Genomic DNA, 25534 nt, shown 5'->3' with positions numbered 1-25534 from the left:
TATACTCATGAAGATGTGTGTCTGTAAGCCTCAATTCACTATGCTCGAGAAAATTTTCTTGGAATACATATAATGTACTACACAAATGTGGGAATGGAGATCGCTGTGTCTTGCAGTGAGCCATTACATAATTAAATAATAACATCAAATACCCTTCCAAAGATGCTTAATGTAGGCCATTAATGCTTTAAAAACATATGTTAAACTCTGCTATTTGTAGGGAATATGAAAGAGCAGTCTAAAATAACCTAATCTCCTTGTAGGAAATGGTTTAAATATATGACACATTACTGGGAAAAATAAATAATTTTCATAAACTATATTTATATATCAAGTTGGTCAGTTTTCAGACCAAACATTCATTCTTCTCAAAAATTACCCCTTAAAGTACATCAGTGATTTTAACAAAAACAAAACATTAAATTAGGGCAATGAAACAGAATATTTGACACTTAAACTATCCTAATATGAAGGAGACATTATTCCAATACGTGTGTTCATCTGAGTAAAACAGAGTTAGTACATTATATGTAAACAGTTTTTATCAAGCACGTGTCCTTCAATGTATTCTCAATTTAACTCTTTTAAAAATCATACTTTAAATGTACCTTAATTAAAGAGAAATTAAAATTTGACATTGTAAATTACATTTCTTCAGTTGACTTCTTTGCTTCGAGCTAACAGAGACACATATTTTCACTGAACATGACACCAACAATCTTTTGGATATCAATGAAAAAATTAATGTTGGATGCAGATTATTTGTTGGTTTCAAGTGGATAATTTGCTGCCAGCCAGTGGACATATTTCTGCAGCATATGGTCCTGTGGATGACAATTTTGCCACTCACCTGTTACAAAAATTTTATACGAGTCACTTCCATATCTGCCAATACCAAAGAGCTGAATTGGGTCTTCCCAAGATTTATGTCTAAACTCATATGAAAATTTCTTAATCGAATATGCTCGTAAACGATGAAAGCCTAGAGGAGTTATAAACTGTGACAGCTCAGTAATATCTGCATCAATGATGTCATCAGCTGTTGGCCAGCGTTCAATGAATCTGTAAAAACTTTCCGTAGCTCTTTGTGCCTCTGTCTTTGTGAGAAAAATTGTGGCTAGCAAAAGTTGCCATGGATCATGAAAGAGTGTTTCTTGAATGAGATTAAAGGGGGACTTTGGAGGTATCCATTTTCTAGGTCTTACCTCATATTGACGCAATGCTCCTTCCTTTACATTAGACAATGGTATGGAATTTAAACATATATTACTCAGTTGCGATGTTAAATTTGATTTCTCTGAATGTTTCACAGTATTACACAATCCTGACACTGAACTTTGGTGTTCCACTGTATTATGATGCGCTGCTGATAGCACTTCTGCATGGGAATCGTTCACTGAAGTCCAACACTCTGGAACTTCACAGTCTTCAGTCTTGATTGAAAATTTCATTGCCAAATATTCTGCGATTGTGTCTTGCCGTATCCCGTTTTCAAATGTTGGGCTTTCTATACACATGTCTTCTGCAAATATGTCTTTCTCATCCTCTTGCTTGAAATAGTAACTGTGGTCTATCAGTGACCTACTTTGTTCGGGTACTATTTCTGATTTTACTATCGTATCACGAAACAGTTCATTTGCTGTTGATTCTGGTGCATGTATTTTTGGTGCTTTCGGGTTATTTTCCAACAAAATCTCATCAGCATCCTCTGTACACAAATTGTGATGCGATTTCTGGCTAAAGATGGACTTTGTGTCACAACAAGTTTGCGGCCAAGTTAAGTTATTGTCTTTTAAATATTTCCACAGCTCTACGCTCGATCTAAGCCGTTTTCCATCAGGTGCTATCAGGTAACTGTCGAACCTATTTTTTGATAATCCTGACTTTCGTCGACGCATTAGCTTCCACCAACCTTCAGGTATCTCCGTCGAATACCTTTTAACACGACGAACTCGTGGGGCTGGTTCAACATTTCCTCTGCCTTCCACAGCGTTCATATTATTAAAAAATCATTACCGCGAGACACTTGTTCCTAGAGAGATCGAAGGATTAATTCTGTTCCCAAACAAATGTATACATCACTTCACATCACATAACACCATGTACACAACTCTCCCTCTCCATGCGCCTAAACCAGAGATTACATACTACGCGGGCTTTCAGATAAAAAACAAACTTTAAAAGTAATTTAGTTTTGAAATCTGTTAAATACTGGAATTTTAATTTTATTGTTAGTTTCATCTTATAATTTCCAGGACTCATGTTCCTCAATATTTTAAAATCATATTCAATTTTACTGGAAGTTTATAATTGACTGCAAATTTGTCCATGGAATTTGTACTTGATGTGGTTACGGCGGAGCATGCAGTATCTAATATTTGCATTATTATTTGACCTTCGGCCCCGCTGCACCGTATAGCCAAATGCTACAATGGGTTATGAACAATGAAAATGAATAATTGGTAAAATATTAATCGCTGGCGATGGTTAACTGATCTCTGAGTGTCACTGTAAAATTCTAGAGTGTAATTTTGACGAGTGTTCACAAGGCTGGAAGTTATAAAATATTCGCACGTCAACTTTAATCTCGCCTGCCGTTGCGATTAACACTTAACTACTGTGGATGATCTCACACAGCTACAGGTTTTTGTCTCGTGATATTCCACATACTCCTGTGAGGTGAAGTAGAACCTGTGCGTACCTTCCGATTGGATGACAAGCTACACGTGCCAGCAATCTGGCATTGTTGTATCAATTTGTTTCTTTTTGCCTTGAGATTGAGAGGTCTCACGGACCTAACGTAGTGTTTGCGTATCGTGTGTTTGTTGAGCGTTATCGTTTCTTGGTTGCGAGGGAAGCTAGACCTTCTATGCAATGTTTTCTATGTGGGCGTTCAAGAAAGTCTTAGAGAATTCTCAGATGAAGACTTTAATGGCACATATAATGATCCTGATTTGGAGTATTTAGTGATCATGATACTAATTTGGAGAAAGAAACTGAAAGTGATGATGTGACTGGTGATGACGGTGAAGAAGTGTACTGCTTTGGTAATACCGCAGAAAAAAGACACCGCTAACGTAAGAACAAGACACCCCAACATTTGAAACTGCGTGGCAGATTAAAACTGTGTGCCGGATACAGTTTTAATCTGCCAGGAAGTTTAATATCAGCGCACACTCCGCTGCTGCAGAGTGAAAATCTCATTGTGCAAACCAACATTGCCTTGCAGCTGCCTTGATTGCAACATATTCTGAAGAGTCTCGGAGAAAACTTACAGATTTGGGCCTCAAATACAGAAATAATATTTTGAAACACGAAAACATCAGCCTTTTGTTATCCGTGTTTGAAGTGGAAAACAAGATATCCATGTCGGAACTGTGGTGTACCGATTTGTTGTAGAATTTTAGGAGGGCCTACGTGAAATGCATGCAGGCTTAAAGCAATTAAAATTTGATTCAGAACTTCGGAAGAATACAGTAGGTAACCAATTTCGTCAATTTTATAATAAAAATTTGTCGAAATTTCCCCCTTGATAGAATTGTGGTATGGAATAATCACTCTACCGGTAATGTTGAAACGATGAGTAGTGAACTCAAAGCAGATTTCAAATAGTTTGTCATAACTGAAATCTATTGTTCCATACTGTTATGTTGCGAATCTGCAATACTATCTTCCTGGTGATAATCTATGAGTGAGTGGAGGTAACTGTGCTATGTGCTATTATTTTAGTAATACATAAATTAAAAATAAACTGCAAAATTTGCTATGTTTTAAGTTTCAAAGTATTCTAAATTCTGTGTTGTTTAAAAAAAACGCAAATTTCAACAAACCCTGTTTCTAAGAAGTGTAACGAACAACAGGAAGTCATGAAAATACATATTTACCCAAACGGTCATATTATACATAAAGAGGTGGTGTGAGAGGTCCCAGCATAGTAATTGTGTTCCTATCAATATCCATAGTAGCTAGGGTTTAATTTGGAAGTTGATCTCTACAGCAGTTCGTAGAAGAATTTTGTATTGTACCTAATGCAGTGTAGCATTTATCAGCAGTTTTTGGAGAGAAGAATTAAGCTACATTTTCGTAGTTGCACAAGACAACAAGTATGTTCATAAACGTTAAGGTAAATTGACTGAACAACATACGGCATCTGAGTACACTTCAAATGAACTCAAGATTGGATCATGGGGTCATTCCGTGCCAAACTGATCCTGAGGCTTATTTTTTGAAAAAAATCCATATTTAACAATGTTATAGTTTTTCGAATTTACAAAAGTTGAATTTTACTGTCCTGAGAAAATGATAAAAATTACATAATTAGCTGAGGAAATATAATTAAACAAAGTTTGCGATTCTACAGATGAGGATGGAAAACAAAAGGTTTGCTTTTTGTGTTGGCAGCTGTTTAAATTTGGGTTGCAGCGATTGTTGATGTTTTAATTGATAAATTTCAAGAGCAGAATCTTATCTTTCTGACAAACTTCAGTTTTTATAGAAAGGTAAGTTATTAAGTATGCAGCTAATTCACAAAAGTTAGTATGTATTTAGTGTACTGCCCGTGACAAAAAAAAAAAAAAACACGAAAAAGTTTACCTCCTAACTCAGTAATTATAGTAATTCTATGTATTTTAGGTTAGGAGTAAGAAAAAGAAGTAAAAACATCCAATGAACCATAAGGCACCTTCTAAGTTGTAAATGATCATTTATAAATGTTAAAAGAAATTGTGTCCCATCCTTGACAGTTTTTTGGATGTTACTCAAATCTAAACTATTTAACACTTCTTGTTATTGTTAAGTTAAATTGTGTGATATAACAAGTGCTTCGATGGTTTCCACTAAATAAAAACTTACTATTTATTCAGAAAATGGGGAAAACAACATCAGCAGAGCGTATGAGAAAACTTCGAGAAAAACTGAAGAAAGATACCAGCAAGTACAACACCCATAAAGAAAAAGAAAGAGAGCGGGATAAAAGAAGAAGGGAAAATATGAAGATGGAGGTATCCTTCAGTGAAAAATCTTTATTGGAATATCGAAAGAAGGAAGCTGAAAGAAAAAGGAAGTACAGGCTTTAACTAAAATCCGTATTAATTGAAGATCAGTCTGAGACCTGTATTTCCCAGTTAGGATCATATAAATGTCCTCAGTCCCTTGGCAAAGCTGTTTCTCGGGTAAAGCCCCTCAAAAAAATCAGCAGTAATAAAAAAGCTTGTAAGTGAAAGCTTACCTAAAAAGGTAGTAAAGCAGATTTGCCCAGTAATGAAGAAAACGTCTCATAAACTTACAGGTAATAACCTGCTCAAAATACAAAAATTTTTCACAAATTATGAAATCAGCAGGCAGACACCTGGTGTATTGTAGGCCATGAAACCGGGATAAGAGTTAGCTTGCAGAAACGTCACATGAATATGACAGTTAAGGAAGCATTTTTTCTTTTTAAGCAAGACAATCCAGATATTGATATCAAGATTTCAAAATTGTAAGAGTTGCGGCCTAAAAATGTTGTTCTGACATCTCAAATGCCTGCATCTGCGGACATCATGCTATCTTCAACTTCATAATTGAAGCTATTCGCAAAAAAATTGCTATTTTCCCTGCTACTCACACTCACCTTATGAATCTTGTATGCTGTGATGTTGGAAGTGAAATATGCATGACAAGTCAATGCAAGAAATGCATCATGAATTTGCACACATTAATAGATGCACACATTAATAGATGGAAAGTTTGATTTGTGTGACATAATAGCTTGGAGAAAATGGACCGAACATGAGTGTCACCCTAAACAGACTACTACCAGTGGAACACTTCCTGAAACTCTCTCTCAACTTCAGTCTCAGCTACAAACATTCAAGGAGCACTTCTTTCTCAAAAGGATGCAATCTGAAGCTTTCAAAACTGTGAAAGCATCAGTTAGTGATGATGAAGTGATATTGCACATAGATTTTGCAGAAAACTGTGTAGCACTGGCACAAGATGAGATACAAAGTGCCCACTGGAGTCATACACAGATTACAGTGGTCACTATTTGTGTTTGGATAAAAACAGGGCTACAGTCATTTGCAATTGTGAGCGATGAACTGTGCCATGACAAGTACTCAGTTTATGCATGTTTGAAGATAATAATAAGTAAGTTGAAACAAGATCTTCCCAATTTGACCTCAATACAATTTTTTTCTGATAGTTGCAGAGGTCAATTTAAGAACAAATTCACCATTTCTAACCTCTGCTACATGATGGAAGACTTTGGAGTGTATGGAGAATGGTTTTTCTTTGCAACATCACATGGGAAAGGTGCAGTGGATGGCATTGGAGCTGTAACAAAAAGGGCTGTTTGGAATAAAGTTAAACAAAGAAAAGTCATCATCAGCAATGCACAGGAATTTTTAGACTGTGCCAGATCATCTGTTTCTGGAATAAACTTTCTTCTTCTGACAAAAGATCATATTGATGAAAACAGAGACCTTCTGGATGGACGCTGGAAAGCTATTAAAAAAATAAAAGATATTCGCAGCAAGCATTACTTCAATAGTTACAATACCTGTAACCTAGTATGTGGTAGAACTTTCCTAAAATCATATTTAGAGAAAATGGAGGTTTTTCCACTTTCACCCAACTTATATTCACTAATCTACACAGATTCTGAGATGAGTGATGAGGAATCATATCCTGATGTCCTGTTGACTCCCAATTCCCAAGAAGTTACAGGTTCAGAACCAGCTGTGGAACAAATCATGCCAGGAACATTTATTTCAGTTGAGTTCCAAACTGCAAGAAAGAAATCCACTACATATAGATATGCTGCAATTGCACAGAGAAGTGTAGAAGACAATGGGGAAATAAAATTATGTGTATGTGATCTATTGGGGACTCAACAGAGGTATTCAAAGCTGACAAGCAGGATGTATCCTACATAGAGTTCAAACAAGTTCTTGCTATTCCCCCGAATCCAAATGTCAAATATCTTAGGGACACCTTACCTTATATTATGAGTTTCCCGGCAATTTAGACATTTTAGAAAGTGGTTGAGAGGTCAAGTGCATATTTTTTCGAAGTGGTACATTCTTCAAGTGAAATAATTAAGTACTCAGAACTGTAAACTAATACTATACCAAAATTTATATTATTTATAGGCAACAAAAATGTTCTACAAAGTTATTAAAACTTAAAGTGCCCTCTAAATATATGTTACCTACTGATTCATAGCTAACTGACATAATAAAATCAGTTTAAAATAATATATATATATATATATATATATATATATATATATATATATATATAAAAAACAAAGGTGATGTGACTTACCAAACGAAAGCGCTGGCACGTCGATACACACACAAACATACACACAAAATTCTAGCTTTCGCAACCAGCGGTTGCTTCGTCAGGAAAGAGGGAAGGAGAGGGAAAGACGAAAGGATGTGGGTTTTAAGGGAGAGGGTAAGGAGTCATTCCAATCCCAGGAGCGGATAGACTTACCTTAGGGGACGGGTATACACTCGCGCGCACACACACACACATATCCATCCACACATATACAGACACAAGCAGACATATACAGAGGCAAAGAGTTTGGGCAGAGATGTCAGTCGAGGTGGAAGTGCAGAGGCAAAGATGTTGTTGAATGACAGGTGAGGTATGAGTGGCGGCAACTTGAAATTAGCGGAGATTGAGGCCTGGTGGATAACGGGAAGAGAGGATATATTGAAGAGCAAGTTCCCATCTCCGGAGTTCGGATAGGTTGGTGTTAGTGGGAAGTATCCAGATAACCAGGATAGTGTAACACTGTGCCAAGATGTGCTGGCTGTGCACCAAGGCATGTTTAGCCACGGGGTGATCCTCATTACCAACAAACACTGTCTGCCTGTGTCCATTCATGCGAATGGACAGCTTGTTGCTGGTCAGTCCCACATAGAATGCGTCACAGTGTAGGCAGGTCAGTTGGTAGATCACGTGGGTGCTTTCACACGTGGCTCTGCCTTTGATCGTGTACACCTTCCGGGTTACAGGACTGGAGTAGGTGGTGGTGGGAGGGCGCATGGGACAGGTTTTACACCGGGGGCGGTTACAAGGGTAGGAGCCAGAGGGTAGGGAAGGTGGTTTGGGGATTTCATAGGGATGAACTAAGAGGTTACGAAGGTTAGGTGGACGGCGGAAAGACACTCTTGGTGGAGTGGGGAGGATTTCATGAAGGATGGATCTCATTTCAGGGCAGGATTTGAGGAAGTCGTATCCCTGCTGGAGAGCCACATTCAGAGTCTGATCCAGTCCCGGAAAGTATCCTGTCACAAGTGGGGCACTTTTGTGGTTATTCTGTGGGAGGTTCTGGGTTTGAGAGGATGAGGAAGTGGCTCTGGTTATTTGCTTCTGTACCAGGTCGGGAGGGTAATTTTGCTACCTGCATACGCTTGATCAGCTATTTTAACCTCTATTAATAAGTATCTTCATTTCAGAAATCATATTTTCATCAGATTTGACAATTGACATATTTGTCATGAAAATGTTAATGTTTCATGTTTTGGGAGCAGATGAGTGTTGCACAAAGCAGATACCTGAAAAACAGGAATTTTGAAGTGTTGGTTCATTTGGTGTTCATGGTAAGTAGCAATTAGTATTCATCTTAATCACAGTTTTTGTTTCAGTAGAGAGTGTATATTGGTTCAAAGAAACTCCATTAGGGCAGCTAATTGCTGATTCATTGTGGAGCTGAGAGTTTTGATTCTATAAAACACTCATTTATTGATAGGAACTGTCACCATGTATGGGGAGGCATTTCTACCGCTTCTAAGAACAGTGTGTTAGTTGCTGTTGAAAGTGCTGTAGAGTTTAATGCAGTGTTACTATGTTTTGTGTAATTTGGTGACTGACAAGTAGATACTACTGTGGTTAAAGACTGCATATAATGTAATTGAGACCACACCAATGCTCAGTATGCACAGTTGACAGAAACTGGGTGCCAATTGTAGACATCTAATAAATTTATTAAATATTAATAAATTTGTTTAAAAACAATTATGTTTCTTTCTTTTTAGTAGAAGAAATTGATCTTTATGAAGAGAAGTATGAAATGTAGTGTTCCGTGATGCTGGTACAGAGTTGGTGGTAGACAGTATGTGGGCCTCAGGATGCTTTGCATCTAAGGATTGTAACTGCCATACAAAACTGATGATTGTGGGCTCCATGCTGGATGATGTAAGAAGTGGTCATCCCAGTACATCTACTTCAGAAGAAATGTATGATCAGTGTGCGATAGTCAACTAAAACCGCAAAAAAATTAACATGCTGGGCAGCCTGTGAAAGTGGTCTAATACAGTGCATGATGTAAAATGTCATTAAAAAGGAGATGACATTCCACTAGTGGAAGCCACATTACTGCCAGGAACTATCTGCAGAAGATGGTGGTATGTGGTGGAATACAAAGAAGTCGTGCCAGGCACACAAAATATGGGATGATGAAGCTGTGTTTTACATCACAGGATTTGCAAATGGACGTAATTTTCATCACTAGGCAGAATATTTTCTACATGCCACCATAGAAAAAATGCAAAATCGCCCCAAGGTAGGGATGTGGTGCAATATGATTTCAAAACAACTTAGCTGACTGTTCCTTCTTCAGAAGACAATAAACTCAGACCAGTACCTTGCCATGTTGGAAAACCAGGTTTGGTTGATTGTGTCCACATATTACAGTATAAATGCCCTCCTCTTTGTGCAAGATGGTTTGCTGCCACATTTCATAATCAGTGTGTGCAAATGATTCAATGATCCATTTCCAGCACTTTGATTTGGTTGCCACAGTCCTCATGAATGGCCAGCACGAAGCCCTGATATTGCATTGTGCAATTTCTTCTTGTAGTATGGGTCTAGTAAAGAAGTTGTCAGACCAAATCATTTGTGGTGGATGATTTGGAAACTTGCATCTAGCATGTTCTCAATGTACCACTAGAGCCCCTGTTGAAATTTTATGAGAACATTTCCAAACAATTAGAGAATTTGGGGAAAAATTCTATGCCTGTTAGAATTCTTACTGTAAAACAATTTGTACCATTTTCATGGCTGCAATAAATCTTGTTTCAATGAAATTGTCCCAGTTATTTTGGGAAAGTTTAGCAATTTCCAGTAGATACTACCTACCTACCCATTTTTGTGAGCATTGTGGTTGGATGTGTATCACACAAAGCATGGGCCAGTGCATGGAGAATGTTTATCATTTATTCTAGCCTCAGATGGAAATGTCTAATGTGGGCATGTAGCATTACATGGGTAATCATCCGTGTAGCCCTCGAAATCTTTAAGAAATAATCTTGTGGGGATGTCCATTACAGTCAGATATACCTTGTGTTACATGAGAGTAGGAGAGTCAAAACAGGTAGTGATCCATGACGTCATCTCAAGTCAAGATTTTTTTTGTTGTGAAGTATTTGCTGAGTGATTAACACAGTATACATGTAAATCATTTCTAAATTTTGTTAGTTATTTATGGAGTAAAGAATTAAGTACAATATGTTTTAGGATCAATAGGTAATGAGTCTTTATGAGATGGATATAAATGTGTTTTGACATAGCAGATTGCAGTGCTGCTCTATGGGTGATATTTTTTCTCTTTGAGAAAGATGTACCTTCTTAGTTGCATGAGTGTGTGGACAAGTCGTAATCGAGTGTGGGTTCTCTGTAAGTTTTATGGCTGGACATAGAACTGATAATTCACAATCTGGAACTTGTTTAGAAAATACTCTAGGGAACCCCGCCCAAACTTTGTTACAAACATATTGCACACAGACTTTGAAATATCGGCGCGAAGTTTGAGATACGCAGTAGGCTATCGCACGTTATAATCATGTGAAGGATTAAGTGACACTGACTGTGATTTATTGACTTTAACTTAATAATAATTATCAAAGAATTATGAGAAGGGGTAGTAAGTGTCCTTGATGCTTAAAGCAAGTGTGAGTTGATTTACTGTTTGAATACAACAGATATTAATCATGGAATAGTCAGCTAGTTGATACGTTGCTTAGCAACCCATAAACAGATTGTGGTAGAATTACTGAAATGATCATTTCAATCATTTCCACTACACACACACACCAGAAAACTAACTAAAACTAACTACTCTCATTGTGAATGACATTTGGAGCAGATGAGTTTTGTTTCAGATCCTTGGAATCAATAAACTTCATCTGAAGTTAAAACTTTACAAACTGTGTTGTGTCCCTTCAGTTTGGTAGAACAATAAACATTGTAGTCTGCACTTCTATTTACCTTTTTTTTTCAAAAAGAGAGCAATTACCTTTTTCTTTTAGAGGAATGTTTCTGCTTCAGTCATCAATCTCCTCAAAATGGAGATAAGGGTGACATGCACACATAGCACTAAGTCATCGCGATCAACCACACACATGTGCCCCCTTTCTCCCTCCCTTTTTTTGTGTTGAAAACCCTGAGGTATAGCCGCGGTACGACGAAGGAAGAAGGAAGAGGAGAAAAGAAACAGAAAGGAGAGAGGTGCAAGAGGAGAGAAAGCAGAAAAGGAAAAGAGGGGAAGTCACAGGCACAGTGCATTAGGTATGGTTAATATTGGGAATTTCACTGTCGATGACATATGGCCACCCACTTCATTTGCATAGCTAAGCATTTTATGAATAAAAACTGCTATATGGGATTTGCAGAGGGATATTGATAGCCCATTTATTATGAGCTGACTGTCCAGTAGTTTGATACTAAGATCCAGTCTATAGCAGGTGTGGAGGAGTAAGATTGCATGACCTTCACCATAACTCACAACTGGGTTGTGATGGCCACTCTGTAGTTGAGAACGACTGCCAGAGAGTGCCTCTGTTGCTGCAGTGGCTCCAGCACCATCCTCCTCTCCTGACCCTCATATGACACCATTTGTCTGACAAAGATTTTATAAGACCAAATACCACTTGGAAAAGCAACAGATGGATTTTACCAGCTTGCTATGGTCCCAACTGGAGTGTTTCAGTAAGCATGACCACAGCTGTTTCCTGCACAGATATGTGGTGTGTACATTCTGCCACAAGGAGAGCCACATCTGTCATAGTAAAGCCCATCAAGCGTTTGTGTAGGTGGAAGGAATACCAAAGCAAATGAAGTGTGTCAGCTCCATCTCAAGAGGAAAACTGGCTGTAGTTCATTATCGATGTGATCTGCCAATAAGTCAAGTGCTGTATCATGCTCATCATTGTTGACAGTACCACTCCTGAGAATGTCTTCAGACTGCACATTTTCAACCTCTTCAGATTTGTCATTGAAGATTGAATCAATTATAGTTTTTGACTAAGTGTCTCTTCAAGAATTGGGTGATCTCTGCTATGAATATGCAGGAAATATTTTCTCCAGTGTTAGTATATAAGGCAGTGTATAGGTTTATATAATATTGAACCACAGGGCTGAGCTATAGTTCTATCGCGAACATCCAGTACTGTTCACATTAAGATCAGCAGTTAAACAAAAATTGGATGAATTGTAGGGGTTCAGTGTAATTGAACCCATCTCATCAAGCCATGGGCAACACTCGTGGTAGTTTGAAAATCAATGGGAACTGTTTGCCAGTGGGGCGATTTGAAGAAAACGGTCTATGTACAATCTCTTGTCACTCCACCCTCACTTGGTGGCTCTAAGAATTACTCCCTATATTAGTTGGAGGAGACTGTTTCTGAAAAACTGATTTGGCTAGCTTTTTCCAGATACTGCTTTATTAGATCTCACAAAAGTAATGGTGATAAACACGCCATTCCACCTGTATCACTGCAAGTGCTTATCATTTTGTGTAATCAACAGACTTAAGATTTTCCAGTGAATCGAGAGCAACCCATGCAATCAAATCTGTCGTGCATAAATTATGTAGATGAAATCTTAGTAAAGGGTACCAACAGGCAGGAGCACATTGTGAATCTAACGATGTTATTCACAAAACTACTGAACGGTGGCTTATATAGGACATGGATTTGCAGCCTGGCATCAGTTCTCAGCGGGACTCATCAGCAGAAGCAGCATTTTCCTGAAGATGGCGAACAGTTGGATCGCCGAAATATCAAGTCAAGTTGATTTTAGGATCTGGCAGCAAACCCGAAGAGATTTTCAAAACTAAAACAAGTTGCTCTGAAATGCAGTTTCCAGAAACCCAAATTCTTTAGGTAAAGGTTCAATAATCAGGCCACATGTGGTTGAAACAGGGCATTAAGCCAAAGCAACATCATGTGACTGCAATTGCTAACCAGCTTACTGTTCCAAATTTATTCCTCTGGCAGCAGTAATCCTGCACCTTAGAGTGGCTTTGACAAACTGGGATCCCTTTGAGTTGGCCAAAGATTGCTACATTCAGAACAGTAAAGAAAGCATTTAAGTCATTGCAACACCTAACAAAATTCATTCCAACTTGTTGGCACACAGAAATGCCAACACATCAGAACAACTGATTGCATTCTCACTTCCAAAACTTCAACAGGAACACAGTTCAATTATTTCAAAATTAGAAATGAAGTTCTGGTTATTGCATATGCCATTAAGAATTCTGTATCTACCTACCTGAGACCAAATTTCATTGGGTCATGGACTTTAAAGCCACTGTTTGCCCTTCTTGCCTCCAGATTGGGGCTTCCTCAGAAAATTGGTCAGAGAGGGTCCCTGTTTCTAAGTGAGACTCACTGTGGGGTTCATTACAAACTGACAGTTCAACACGCATATGCATGTACATATCACAACTTCCTATGGAACCAGACCTGGAGTTTTATGTGAATAACATCACGTTTCAAAATGGATATTACCCCCAGCGGGTCCGGGGGTTAGAATAGGCTCACGGTATTCCAGCCTGTCGTAAGAGGGGCTAAAAGGAGTCTCATACATTTCAGCCTTTATGTGATGGTCCCCTGTAGGGTTTGACCTCCATATTTCCAAATTTTCCTCAAGAGTGGGCCAATTGGGGAAGCACGCCTCACATGGTGCATCGTGTCCATAGTGCGTTGAGATCTTTAGCCCCCTTTCTCGTCGTCGCATTGCAGTCCCACGCATTCTCCATCTCTTGGGCGAGGATACATTCCTCGGTGCGGTTTCCGCCATGCACTATGCAGTGTCGCTTTCTGCACCGACGACGACCATGGACTTCTTTGTGCCTGATAACCAGCATGGTAGCCAGTCCATTGCAGTGGGGCCGCCATGTACCCTGTTGGTTGTAGACCCCTGACAACACAGGGATCGCTCTGCTGACACCTGCACTGTTAACTCCTCACATATGCCAAGGCATAGATGCCTATCTCCCTGGGGCATCAAGATTCCCAACAATGATCATCCTGTCAGATGGCCCTTGCTGCGGCTAGGTGGCGCTTATGGGGAGGGCCCTTGGTCGGAGTGGGTGGCATCAAGGAGGATGACACGCAATAAAGTGTGGCACGTCTTCTCTTGCTTGTGGCCAACCACCAGCAGTCTCTAAGCATTCAAGGGCTCAATTCAGTGCTCAGCAGTATGACCCCAAATCAGTCCCCTCCCTGGCCACACCATGGGAGGAACGAAAGGCTAAGGTTGGCAGTGAAGCTTATTCGTCCCAGTACTTAGTATGTACAAGAGCTGATGATGAAGCCTCAGTTTCATAGTAGAGCATTTAGAGGACAAGTTTGTGGAGGTGGAGGGCTTGTCTAAAATGCGCTCTGGGTCAGTTTTGATAAAAACAGCACCCTGTGCACAGTCACGGGCATTACTTGCTTGTGACAAGTTGGGGGATGTTTCTGTTACCATCAATCCCCATACAAGATTAAATATGGTCCAGAGTATTATATTCCACAGGGACCTTCTCTTGCAGTCTGATGATGAGCCATTTTAGAGTGGCGAGGTGTTCATTTCATCCGGCATGTTCATCAGGGTCCGAGGGATAATCAGGTTGCCACCGGTGCTTTCATCTTGGCCATCGAGTGTGATACATTGCCTGATAAGGTCAAGATGATGGTCTACCACTGCGACGTCAAGCCCTGTATCCCTCCCCCGATGTGGTGCTGGAAGTTCGGCCATATGTCTTCATGCTGTACTTCCAGACTCACATGTTGAGATTGTGGATGCCCATCACATCCCAATACTCCATGTGCCCCGCCTCCCATCTATGTCAGCTGTGGAGAACATCATTCACCTTGCTTGCCAGTCTACAGGATTTTACAGAAAGAGAGGAAAATCATAGAATATAAGACCCTGGACCGATTGACGTACACTGAGGCTAAGCGGAAGTTTGAGTGCCTCCATCCTGTTCGTATGACCACCTCTTAGGCCGCCGCTTCAACTGTTCTAGCCCCATTATCTCCACCTACCCTACTCACCTCTCAGAGCTGGAAGACTACACCTCCCCCTTGATAGTGGGGGGGCAATTCTCCCCCCCCCCCCCCCTCCCCACTGTTGCTCCTGCACCACCTACTTTGGGAGCAACACCTCCCCCCAACCATCACAGATGCCCGTCCCCACATCTAAGCCAGATAAAGCGTCCAACTTCTTTGGCTCCTCTGGCTCGGAAGGGGCCCTTGGGTCCCTCCCATCCCAGGTTTCCACCAGTGGGAAAGATTACGCCCGCCAGTGGCTGAAGTGCCCACAAGCATATGGTCGTAGGGCTTCATGATCCTCCTCAGTCCCGGAGACTGACTCAGTGAAGCCCTCCCAGCCTGTGAAACCCAAGGAGCCACAAGAAAAGTCCACAAAGAAGACCCCTAAGACTAAGGAACTTGCAGTGGCACCAAACCCACCGCTACCTACAAGCTCTGCATCTGAGGATGAGGTGGAGATTCTGGCATCCGCTGAGGACCTGGATCTCGCCAGACCCTCAGACATGATGTTATCGCTCTTCAGGAAATCAGTCGGTGGCAGCAGGTGACCCTGAGGCGTAAGCTGTTCAGTGCCTTCCCAGCCTCCCGATCATCTTATCCTCCTGTGGAATTGTGGCTGTTTGTTCCACCACCGTGCTGAGCTCCGACAACTTCTCAGCCTCCACCCATTCTTCTGCATTGCTCTCCAGGAAACTTCGTTTCTGGCAATGCGAACCCCTGCCCTTCATGGCTATCGGGGTTATTATAAGAATCAAGCATATTATGCGAGGATATCCGAAGGAGTCTGCGTCTCTCTTTACAGCGAGTGTGCACCTCTTCAAACACCTTTAGAGGCTGTCGCTGTTAGGGTGTGGATGTCACAGGCTGTTACTGTCTGCAGTATCTTTCTTCCACCAGATGGTGATGTCCCACAGCATGTATTGGCTGCGCTGATAGCCCAACTGACACCACCTTCTCTGTGACTAGGCGACTTTAACACTCATAACCTTTTGTGAGGTGGATTGGTGGCAACAGGTTGAGGCACCGTTGTTGAGCAAGTCTGACACAGCTCAACCATTCCCTCTTAAATAATGGTGCCTCCACACATTTCAGTGTGGCGCATGGCACGTACTCCGCCATCAGCCTTTCGGTCTGCAGCCCTGGCCTTCTCCCATTTGTCCAATGCAGTGTGCATGACGACTTGTGTGGTAGTGACCACTTTCCGATCTTTCTGTCACTGCCTCAGTGTCACTCTTTTGGGTGCCTCCCCAGATGGGCTTTGAATAATTCTGACTGGGACTTGTTCGCCTCCATTGCCACTATTGAGCCTCTTTCTCATGATGCTATTGATGTGGTGGTTCACTTGATAACCACCGGCATCGTTTCTGCAGCGGAACCTGCAATTCCCTGTTCTTTTGGGTCCCCTGGGTGGAGGATTGTGCCTTGGTCACCTGAGATTGCTTAGGCAATTAGAGATCGCAGGCAGGCCCTCCAACGTCGTAAGTGACTCTATGGATATCAGACCCCCGTCAGCATACCTGGGCTTTCCCTGAATGGAGCAGTCTGTACTGAATCAGACATGATTGCAGAACTCTTACCAGAGGATTATGCTCAGAGTTCTGCTTCTACGAATTACCCGCTGGCCTTCCAGCTCCCTGAAAGAGGGGTTGGAATGTCGGAGCCTTTCATTTGACATGCGCCACCCTGAATCGTACAATGCTCCATTCAGTGACTGGGAATTCCAAAGTGCCCTAGCCGCTTGCCCTGATGTGGCTCCCGGGCCGGATCACATCCACTGTCAGATGCTCAAACATCTCTCAGTGGACTGCCAATGACACCTAGACCTTTTCAAGCATATCTGGGTTGAGGATGAGTTCCCATCACAATGGTGGGAAAGCATCATCACACCAGTGTTGAAACTTGGCAAGAACCCACTGGAGGGGACAGTTACCACCCCATTAGCCTTACCAACATTCAGTGCAAGTCGCTCGACGCATGATGGTGAGCTGGAAGTTGAGTTGGCTACTTAAGTCTCGGGGCCTTCTGGCTCTGTCTTAGGGTGGGTTCGGTAAGGGCCACTGTGCCATCGATAATTTGGTCTACCTGGAGTCTACCATCTGTACGGCCTTTGCCTGCTGTCAGCATCTGGTTGCCGTCTTTTTTGACATGCGGAAGGCATACAATACAACATGGTGACATCACATCCTCACCACGTTTCATGGGTGGGCTGTTAGGGGCCTGCTCCCAATTTTTATTCAAAATTTTCTGTCGCTTTGTTCCTTCTGCGTGCAAGTTGGTCCCTCCCATAGTTCCTCCCGAGTTCAGGAGAATGGGGTCCTGTAAGGCTCTGTCTTGAGTGTCGGCCTCTTTTAGTTGCTATCAATGGACTTGGCTGCAGCTGTGTGAACGTCCGTATCAGCTTCTTTGTATGACGATGAATTTTGCCTGTTCTACAGCTCCACTGGAATTGCTGTTGCTGAATGGCATCTGCAGGGCGCTATCCGCAAGGCACAGTCTCGGGCCATATCGCGCGGTTTCCGGTTTTCTGCCGCCAAGCATTGTGTAATGCATTTCTGCCTTCATCGCACTGTTCACCCTGAGCCACAGCTTTATCTTGACAGCGAACCTCTTACTGTGGTGGAGACGCATCGGTGTTTGGGATTGCTTTTTGATTCCTGGTTGACTTGTCTCCCTCATTAAGTCGCATAGTGCTCAGAGCCATTTTGTCTCCCTCATATTCGGCAGCTTAAATAAAAGTGCTGGCGGCATCTTAATGCTCTACATTGCTGAGTCACACCAGGTGGGGTGTCAATCGTCTACCCTTCTAAGACTGTATCAGGCATTGATTCAGACCCGCCTCGATTATGGGAGCTTCGCTAACGGTTCGGCATCGCCTTCCATGTTGCGGTTGCTTGACCCCATACTTTCACTGCGAGATCCGACTCACAACTGGAGCTTTCTGCACAAGCCCTGTAAACAGCATAGTTGTGGAGGCTGGTGTCCTTCCATTGCGGATCTGGTACCAATGACCACTTATGCTGCACATGTTTGTAAATTGCCTGAACATCCAAATTACCGTCTCCTTTTGACCACCTTAGTCATCCATCCTCCCGCATGGCGGTCCCAGTCAGGGTGTCTGATTGCGGTTAGCATCTGGTCTCTTCTCTCAGGGCTTGAGTTTTTCCCTCTCTCACCACTTTTCCAGGCCCATATACATATACCCCCGTGGTGCGTGCCCCTCTCATGCCTTCAGCTGGATTCAGTCCCTCCTGAGGCCCTCCTTTCATTCCATCCTTGGGGCATTTCCTGGCTGTGCCGTAGTCTATACCGATGGTTCGATGGTTGCTGGTTGAGTTGGTTATGCTTTTACTCTTGGGAAACAATCTGAATAACACTCAATGCTGGATGGCTGTAGTCTTTTCACTGCAGAGCTTGTCACCATCTCCTGCACCCAGAGTATATCTGCTCTTGCTCAGGTGAGTCCTTCGTTATCTGTAGTGACTCCCTGAGCGGTTTACGAGCTATTAACCATTGTTTTCCTCGTTCTCATCTGGTGGTGGCTATCTCGGATTCCATCCATACACTTGCCCATTGCGGCTGCTCCGTGATTTTTGTGTGGACCCCGAGTCATGTCGGCATCCCGGGTAATGAACATGTTGACAAGCTGGGCAAACAGGCTACTGGTGAACTGGCCCTGGAGATTGGTCTTCTGGAATGTGAACTTCAGTCAGTACTGCGGCAAAAAGTCCTTGGTACTTGGGGTAATGAATGGCACTCCCTGCCTTCCCCCAACAAACTTCGGGTCATCAAGGAGACTACAGGTGTGTGGTGCTCCTCCTTGCGAGCCTCTCACAAGGATTCAGTTGTTCTCTGCCAGCTACGAATTGGCCGCACCTGCCTGACGCACAGTCATTTATTGCACCGCGAGAACCCACCTCTATGTCGCTGTGGATCAGCGTTGACAGTGGTCCACATCTTGTTGGCCTGTCCACTTTTAACTGCACTCAGGCAGATGTTTGCGGTGCCTGATACACTCCCTGCACTTGTAACGGATGATGCTGCAATAGTAGGCTTAGTTTTGAGTTTTATTCACGAAAGGGGCTTTTATTGCTCGATCTGACGGTTTGTCTCTTTTTTTGTGTTGAGTCTGGCCTTTGGCCTGTGGTTTTAGATTGGGGTTTTTAGTGTGTCTCTTGGTGATTGGCTTTTCCATTTTCTCGTTTCCATGGTTGGCCAACCATTGTAACACTCTGTGTGCTTTTAATTCCCCTTTTCTGATCTTTGTCTATGTCTTTCTTGTTCTGTGTCGTCCATTGTCATCTCCGTTGCTTGTTTTTCTTCCTTGTGGGTGTTTCATGGTCGTGGAATAAGGGACCGATGGCCTTTGTAGTCTGGTCCCTTCATCCCCCACAAACCAACCACCCAAAATGGATATTCAAATGCTGGGAAGTTGAGACATATACAGTCATATTGGAACACCTAGCTATGGCCATCGAAGACTGACATTCTCAAACAAATAGCTCGCTATGCACAGAACATGTAGCCTGTTGCCTGAAAAGGCATCAGGTCTTATTTGGTGATGTGTCACATGCTTGTGGCAGTTGACAGAACGTTACTCATAAAAAAAGAGAGGAAAATTACATGGTTATTCTTCAAGCCATTTGGCCCAAACCATTTTCATTGCTACTCTACAGAGGCCAACTCTGGAAATGCTGAAAACCTATCATTCAGATGTGCAGAGTAGCAGGCAGCCCCCCCCCCCCCCCCCCCCCACTCTCCATGACAAATTCTGTGTGATCTACCCCAAGACAGCCCTGAAATTGAAACTGCATTCACTTAGATTTCATGGGCTCCTTAAAGTCAATGTAGTATTGGCAGTGGACACTTTCTCAAAAACTCCACATACACAATAAATATGTAGTCCACTGTTACAGGATCCAATCAGCAGGCAGTGTCAAAAATATTGGCAATTGAAGGACTACCACACATGATCATAGCTGTAAACAGCCAACAATCCTTGTTGGTTTCAATTCAAAGCTTTTACAGTAAAAACAGAATAAAACCTCTTATGGCTTCACTTTTACATCTGCAGCCAAACAGCGAGCCAGAGGAGTTTGTCTGCACATTCAAATCACAGATGAAGAAAAGAGGGGGAAGTCCATTCTCTCTTCCTTTGTGCCTACAGAACCACACTCATCAGTTGAAAAAGCCTAGCAAAATTCCTTCAAAGCCAGTAACCATGGACACCACTGCAGTTGCTTTGCCGATTCCAGAAGTTGAGTAATACCCACACCAGACCTGAAACAGCCAGTACAATACAGTTTGAGTGCAGACATTCTGCCACCAGCCAACTGACACATTCTGCCACTAGCTAGTCTAGATGCCAAAGACGATCCCCGATGTTGGCAGTACGATCCTTTCTCAGCACCACAACCAGCTGTGCCACTTGTTTTGTACCAACAGCCTTCCCGCTGTGCCAGGTGCAGAACCTCCTTCCTCAAGTGCTGCTGCTGCCGCCACATTTTATGCTGTTCCAGCTCACTCCTGATATCAACTGCAAGCTTCCTATGATGAAACTCTTTAAGGGATAAGGACTTTTTATTTCTTATATAGTTCATATCATCACTGTATGTTGCCATGCTGCGGGTCTGCAATCATAGTCTAACCAGGAAGAAAATGAACCCATATTAATCTTCAGGCAATTAATTCTCTGTCTACTTAGTCCAGTTGTTCAGTAGCGGACCCTTTCCACTAAAAAAGTAGAACAAGGAATATTACGGACATAGAATAATGAATCCATTTGCAAGTAAGAAGTTTGCAATCTTGTGAAAAATTGATGTTCAAACAGTTCATTAATTTCTAGTTGCAATTGTTTCTTTTATGAGGTTGTACATTTATAATGATAATTTCTTCTGACAAGCCTTTCTAGAGCACAGATGCTTTTAAATTACTGTGTCCATTAACTTTCACACTACAAACTCTTTTAATATAGGTTAATGTTCAATATTTGAACCAAGTACGAAACCCAGTCAGTGATAACATGCCCACCAAGAATCGTAAGTGTGCTTACACAATTTCACATCAGTCTTTGTAACTGAGGTGTCTGCCTCCATAGCTGAGTGGTCAACATAGATGGGTCTCATATGGAGGACCACGGTTCCATTTCCAGTACTAACAAGGATTTGCCCTTCGTGGGAGACTGCCACAGGCTTCAACCAGCCTGTGATGCCAAGTAGGAGCTACTTGACCAACTAGTAGTGGCTCCACAATCTGGAAAATCTGCAAAATGCCCTGGAGAGTGGTTCACTGATCACACACCCATACATATAGCGTCTGCATGATGCAACGAGACAGAGGATGACACAGTGGCCAATAGACTTCCCTTGGGCCTTCACAGCCCGTCACTGAGGATTGAAGTTGACTGCAATAAACCTGTAGTATTGATCATTAGGTTCTGTAAACCCTTATCTGAGTTGAAAGCTGTTGATACCATAGTTCAGCTGTAGATTGCTCAGACTAAAATTCATCACAGCTTGCTATCGGATGCAATATTGAGTACAAATTCATCATCTCATTTTATTACCAACACATTTTAATAATCAATATGTAGGTGTGGACAATGGCTTCCAGGTTGGCTGCTGGCTGTTGCTTGGACTCCAATAGCACACAGTATACCCGCTGCCATGTTGTTGGCACAGCACTGGAGCACCGTGACTGGACTCAATTGTAGAACTTGAAAAACAAATAATAAACATAGCATTTTTAATACAACAATTCAACTCCTGCTGCTAGTGGGGTGTGTAGTAATAACAATTTTCATTGGAGACTCAAGCATCTTCATTTCAATTTATGAGTATACTCCACTGTACTTAAGTTACATGACGATGTAGTCTTTCATACTACAACCATAACAAAAAGGACTTTGATTAAGCCTTATAACCAAAGATTATGTCATAGTGTTTGTGATGGCCATTGGTGTTGATATTTCTTAACAATTTTACTTTGAATAATAACTGTCATTTTAATTATACTGTTGAGCGTAAGTTACACCATTGCTGTCCATGATGCTTGTTTCAGTATTTCAGTCACATCAGCGTTGTGTTAGCTGAAACTGTCTTTTAGATACTAGCATGTTAATAAAGGTTTTTCCATAGTGTACTTATTTCCATGACCCTTTTACTTTTTGTAGTTATGCATTACAAAATCTCATGTCTGTGTAAACGTGTTTTTCTACTTAAACTGACTCCAATCCTTTTTCTTAAATTAGCTGAATTATTCATTCCTCTCTTATTACTGTGAAGACAGTTTATCACTGTGAGTTGAATTAGTATTTATTTTCAGATTCTTTTATCCACAGTAGAATAGGTAGTTAAATAATGTGTTAACTACTGGTAAGAATGAATCTAGATTCGTAATTCTTACATTATGAATAAAATTGTTACTTCTAAGATAATATTCAGATGTGTATAAGTGTTTACAAATTTTAGTGTTCACGCCACCGAGTGACATGCCCTTAAAACTATTTGCCTTATAAATTGGTATGTGTTACACTGTGTACTGGACATTCGTATTTGCATCCTGTCAGAGATTATCTTGTTTCTCTATAGCAGCGCTAGGTGAAAATAATTTACTCCCTCATTTGTTTCCTTTGCATAACTTAACTAATACAATATATCTAAAAACAAAGATGATGAGACTTACCAAACAAAAGCGCTGGCAGGTCGATAGACACACAAACAAACACAAACACACACACAAAATTCAAGCTTTCGCAACAAACGGTTGCTTCATCACGAAAGAGGGAAGGAGAGGGAAAGACGAAAGGATGTGTGTTTTAAGGGAGAGGGTAAGGAGTCATTCCAATCCCCGGAGCGGAAAGACTTACCTTAGAGGGAAAAAAAGGACAGGTATACACTCGCACACACACATATCCATCCGCGCATACACAGACACAAACTTAAATGTGTCATATGAATAATTAAATTAGAGCTACCAGTGCTGGTTTAGAGTGCATTGACTCAATAACTTAATAAGTTTGGTGGGAAGGTAGTTAAACCCCATTTGTCTACAGGAATAAAACTTAACTTCTGCCTTCCTTATAAACCGGGCATTTACCCACTTTTTACAATTGATGACCACTGTATGTTACCACCTGAGTGATCAGATCCTCGCACAAGTTTGCATATTGATTTTTCTTTGCGTTATACTACTATTACATCATCTACATTTCCCTGAAAATGTATCAATTACCCACCCTGCGGGTCCAGGTTTAGAATAGGCCCAAGGTACTCCTGCCTGTCGTAGGAGGCGACTTAAAGGAGTCTCACATGTTTCAGCCTTTATGTGATGGTCCCCTGTTGGGTTTGACCTCCATTCTTCTAAATTTTCCTGTCCTCCATCCACTGTGCAGTATCATTTTCTGTGCTGCTGATAATAATGGACTTGTTTGCTTGTTTGCACCTGATATCCAGCATGGTAGCCAGTCCATTGTGGTGGGGCTGCCATGTACCCTGTTGGTTGTAGCCCCCTGACTACACAGGGATTACTCTGCTGATGCCTGCACTGCTAACTCTCCATGTATGCCAAGAATTAGATGCCTGTCACCCTGGGGAATTGGAACTCCTGGCAATGGCCATCCTGCCAGGTGGCCTTTGCTACAGCTAGGTGACACCCGTGGGGAGGTCCCCTGGTTGGAGTGGGTGGCATCAGGGTGGATGACACGTAAGGAAGCGTACTACGTCATCTCTTGCTAGTGGCCCAACACCAGCAGTCTCCAAGCAGTCAAGGTCTAACTAGAATGCGAAGAAGTACTACCCCCCAAATCATTCCCTTCCCTGGCCACACCATGGGAGGAACACCAGGCTAAGGATGGCAGCAAATCTTACTCCCCGCAGTACCCCATATGTACAAGAGCTAGTGGGGCATCCTTCATGTCGACAAAGTCTCAGTTTTTTGTGGAGCATTCAGAGGACACGTTTGAGGAGGCAGAGGGATTGTCCAAAATGCGATCAAGGTCAGACTTGAAAAGAATAGCATTATCTGCCCAGTCACGGGCACTACTCGCCTGTGACAAGCTGGGGGATGTTTTTGTTTCCATCACGTCCCATAGGAGCTTAAATATGGCCCAGGGTATTATATTTCATAGGGATCTTCTTTTGCAGTCTGACGATGAGTTGCATGCCAACTTAGAGCGACGAAGAGTTCATTTCATCTGGGACGTACATAGGGGTCCAAAGGATAATCAGGTAACCACCAGTGCCTTCCTCTTGGCCTTTGAGGGTGACACATTACTTGAGAAGATCAAGGTGATGGTCTACTGCTGTGACGTAAAGCCATATAGCCCTCCCCCCAATGTGGTTTAAGTGCTGGAAGTTTGGGCATATGTCTTCCTGCTTACTTCCTGTGTCACATGTCGCGGGTGTGGACATCCATGGCATTCCACTACTTCATGTGCCCCACCTCCCATCTCTGTCAACTGTAGATAGCATCATTCCCCTTGCTCACCAGACTGCCGAATTCTCCAGAAGGAATGGAAACTCATGGAATACAAGACCCTGGACTGACTGGCCTACACTGAGGCTAAGAGGAAATTTGACCACATACATCATGTACCTCTGACATCTTCTTATGCCGCCGCTATGAGAATGGTTCTAGCCTCATCTGTTCAGTCAGTTCCAGTCGGCTCTCAAGAGCCGTAAGACTGCACCTGCCCCCTTGATGGTGGGGGCACTTCCGTCCCAGTTGCTCCTGCACCACCTACCTTAGGAGCACTGCCCTCCCAACAATCAGGGACATTAGTCCTCACTTCTCAGCTGGAGAAGCATAAGTCTTCTACGGCTCCGCTCGCTAGGAAGGAGTCCCTTGGTTCCCTCCATTCCCAGGTTTCTACTAGTGGGAAAGATGACACCCGCCAGTGGCTGAAGTGTCCAAAAGCAGATTAAAACTGTGTGCCGGACCGAGACTCGAACTCGGGACCTTTGCCTTTTGCGGGCAAGTGCTCTACCAACTGAGCCACCCAAGCACGACTCACGCCCCGTCCTCACAGCTCCACTTCTACCAGTACCTCGTCTCCTACCTTCCAAACTTTACAGAAGCTCTGCCAGGAAGTTTCATATCAGCGCACACTCTGCTGCAGAGTGAAAATCTCATTCTGGAAACATCCCCCAGGCTGTGGCTAAGCCATGTCTCCACAATATCCTTTCTTTCAGGAGTGTTAGTTCTGCAAGGTTCGCAGG

General features: G+C 42.2%; 1 protein-coding gene and 1 non-coding gene across 2 annotated transcripts; both read right to left on the bottom strand.

The window, feature by feature from the left end:
* Window positions 1-644: 644 nt before the first annotated feature.
* Window positions 645-2101, bottom strand: LOC124777694. The gene has a single exon (XM_047253175.1). The coding sequence runs from the start codon at window positions 1995-1997 to the stop codon at window positions 759-761; it is 1239 nt and encodes a 412-aa protein (XP_047109131.1). The 5' UTR covers window positions 1998-2101; the 3' UTR covers window positions 645-758.
* Window positions 2102-25246: 23145 nt separating this feature from the next.
* On the bottom strand, window positions 25247-25321 carry Trnal-caa. The gene has a single exon. It is a non-coding gene; the product is annotated as a tRNA-Leu (tRNA).
* Between the last annotated feature and the right edge of the window lie 213 nt (window positions 25322-25534).

The sequence above is a fragment of the Schistocerca piceifrons genome, chromosome 2 (genome assembly GCF_021461385.2).
Source record: "Schistocerca piceifrons isolate TAMUIC-IGC-003096 chromosome 2, iqSchPice1.1, whole genome shotgun sequence".
NCBI classification, from domain to species: domain Eukaryota; kingdom Metazoa; phylum Arthropoda; class Insecta; order Orthoptera; family Acrididae; genus Schistocerca; species Schistocerca piceifrons.
This window is presented reverse-complemented; position numbering and strand designations above follow the sequence as displayed.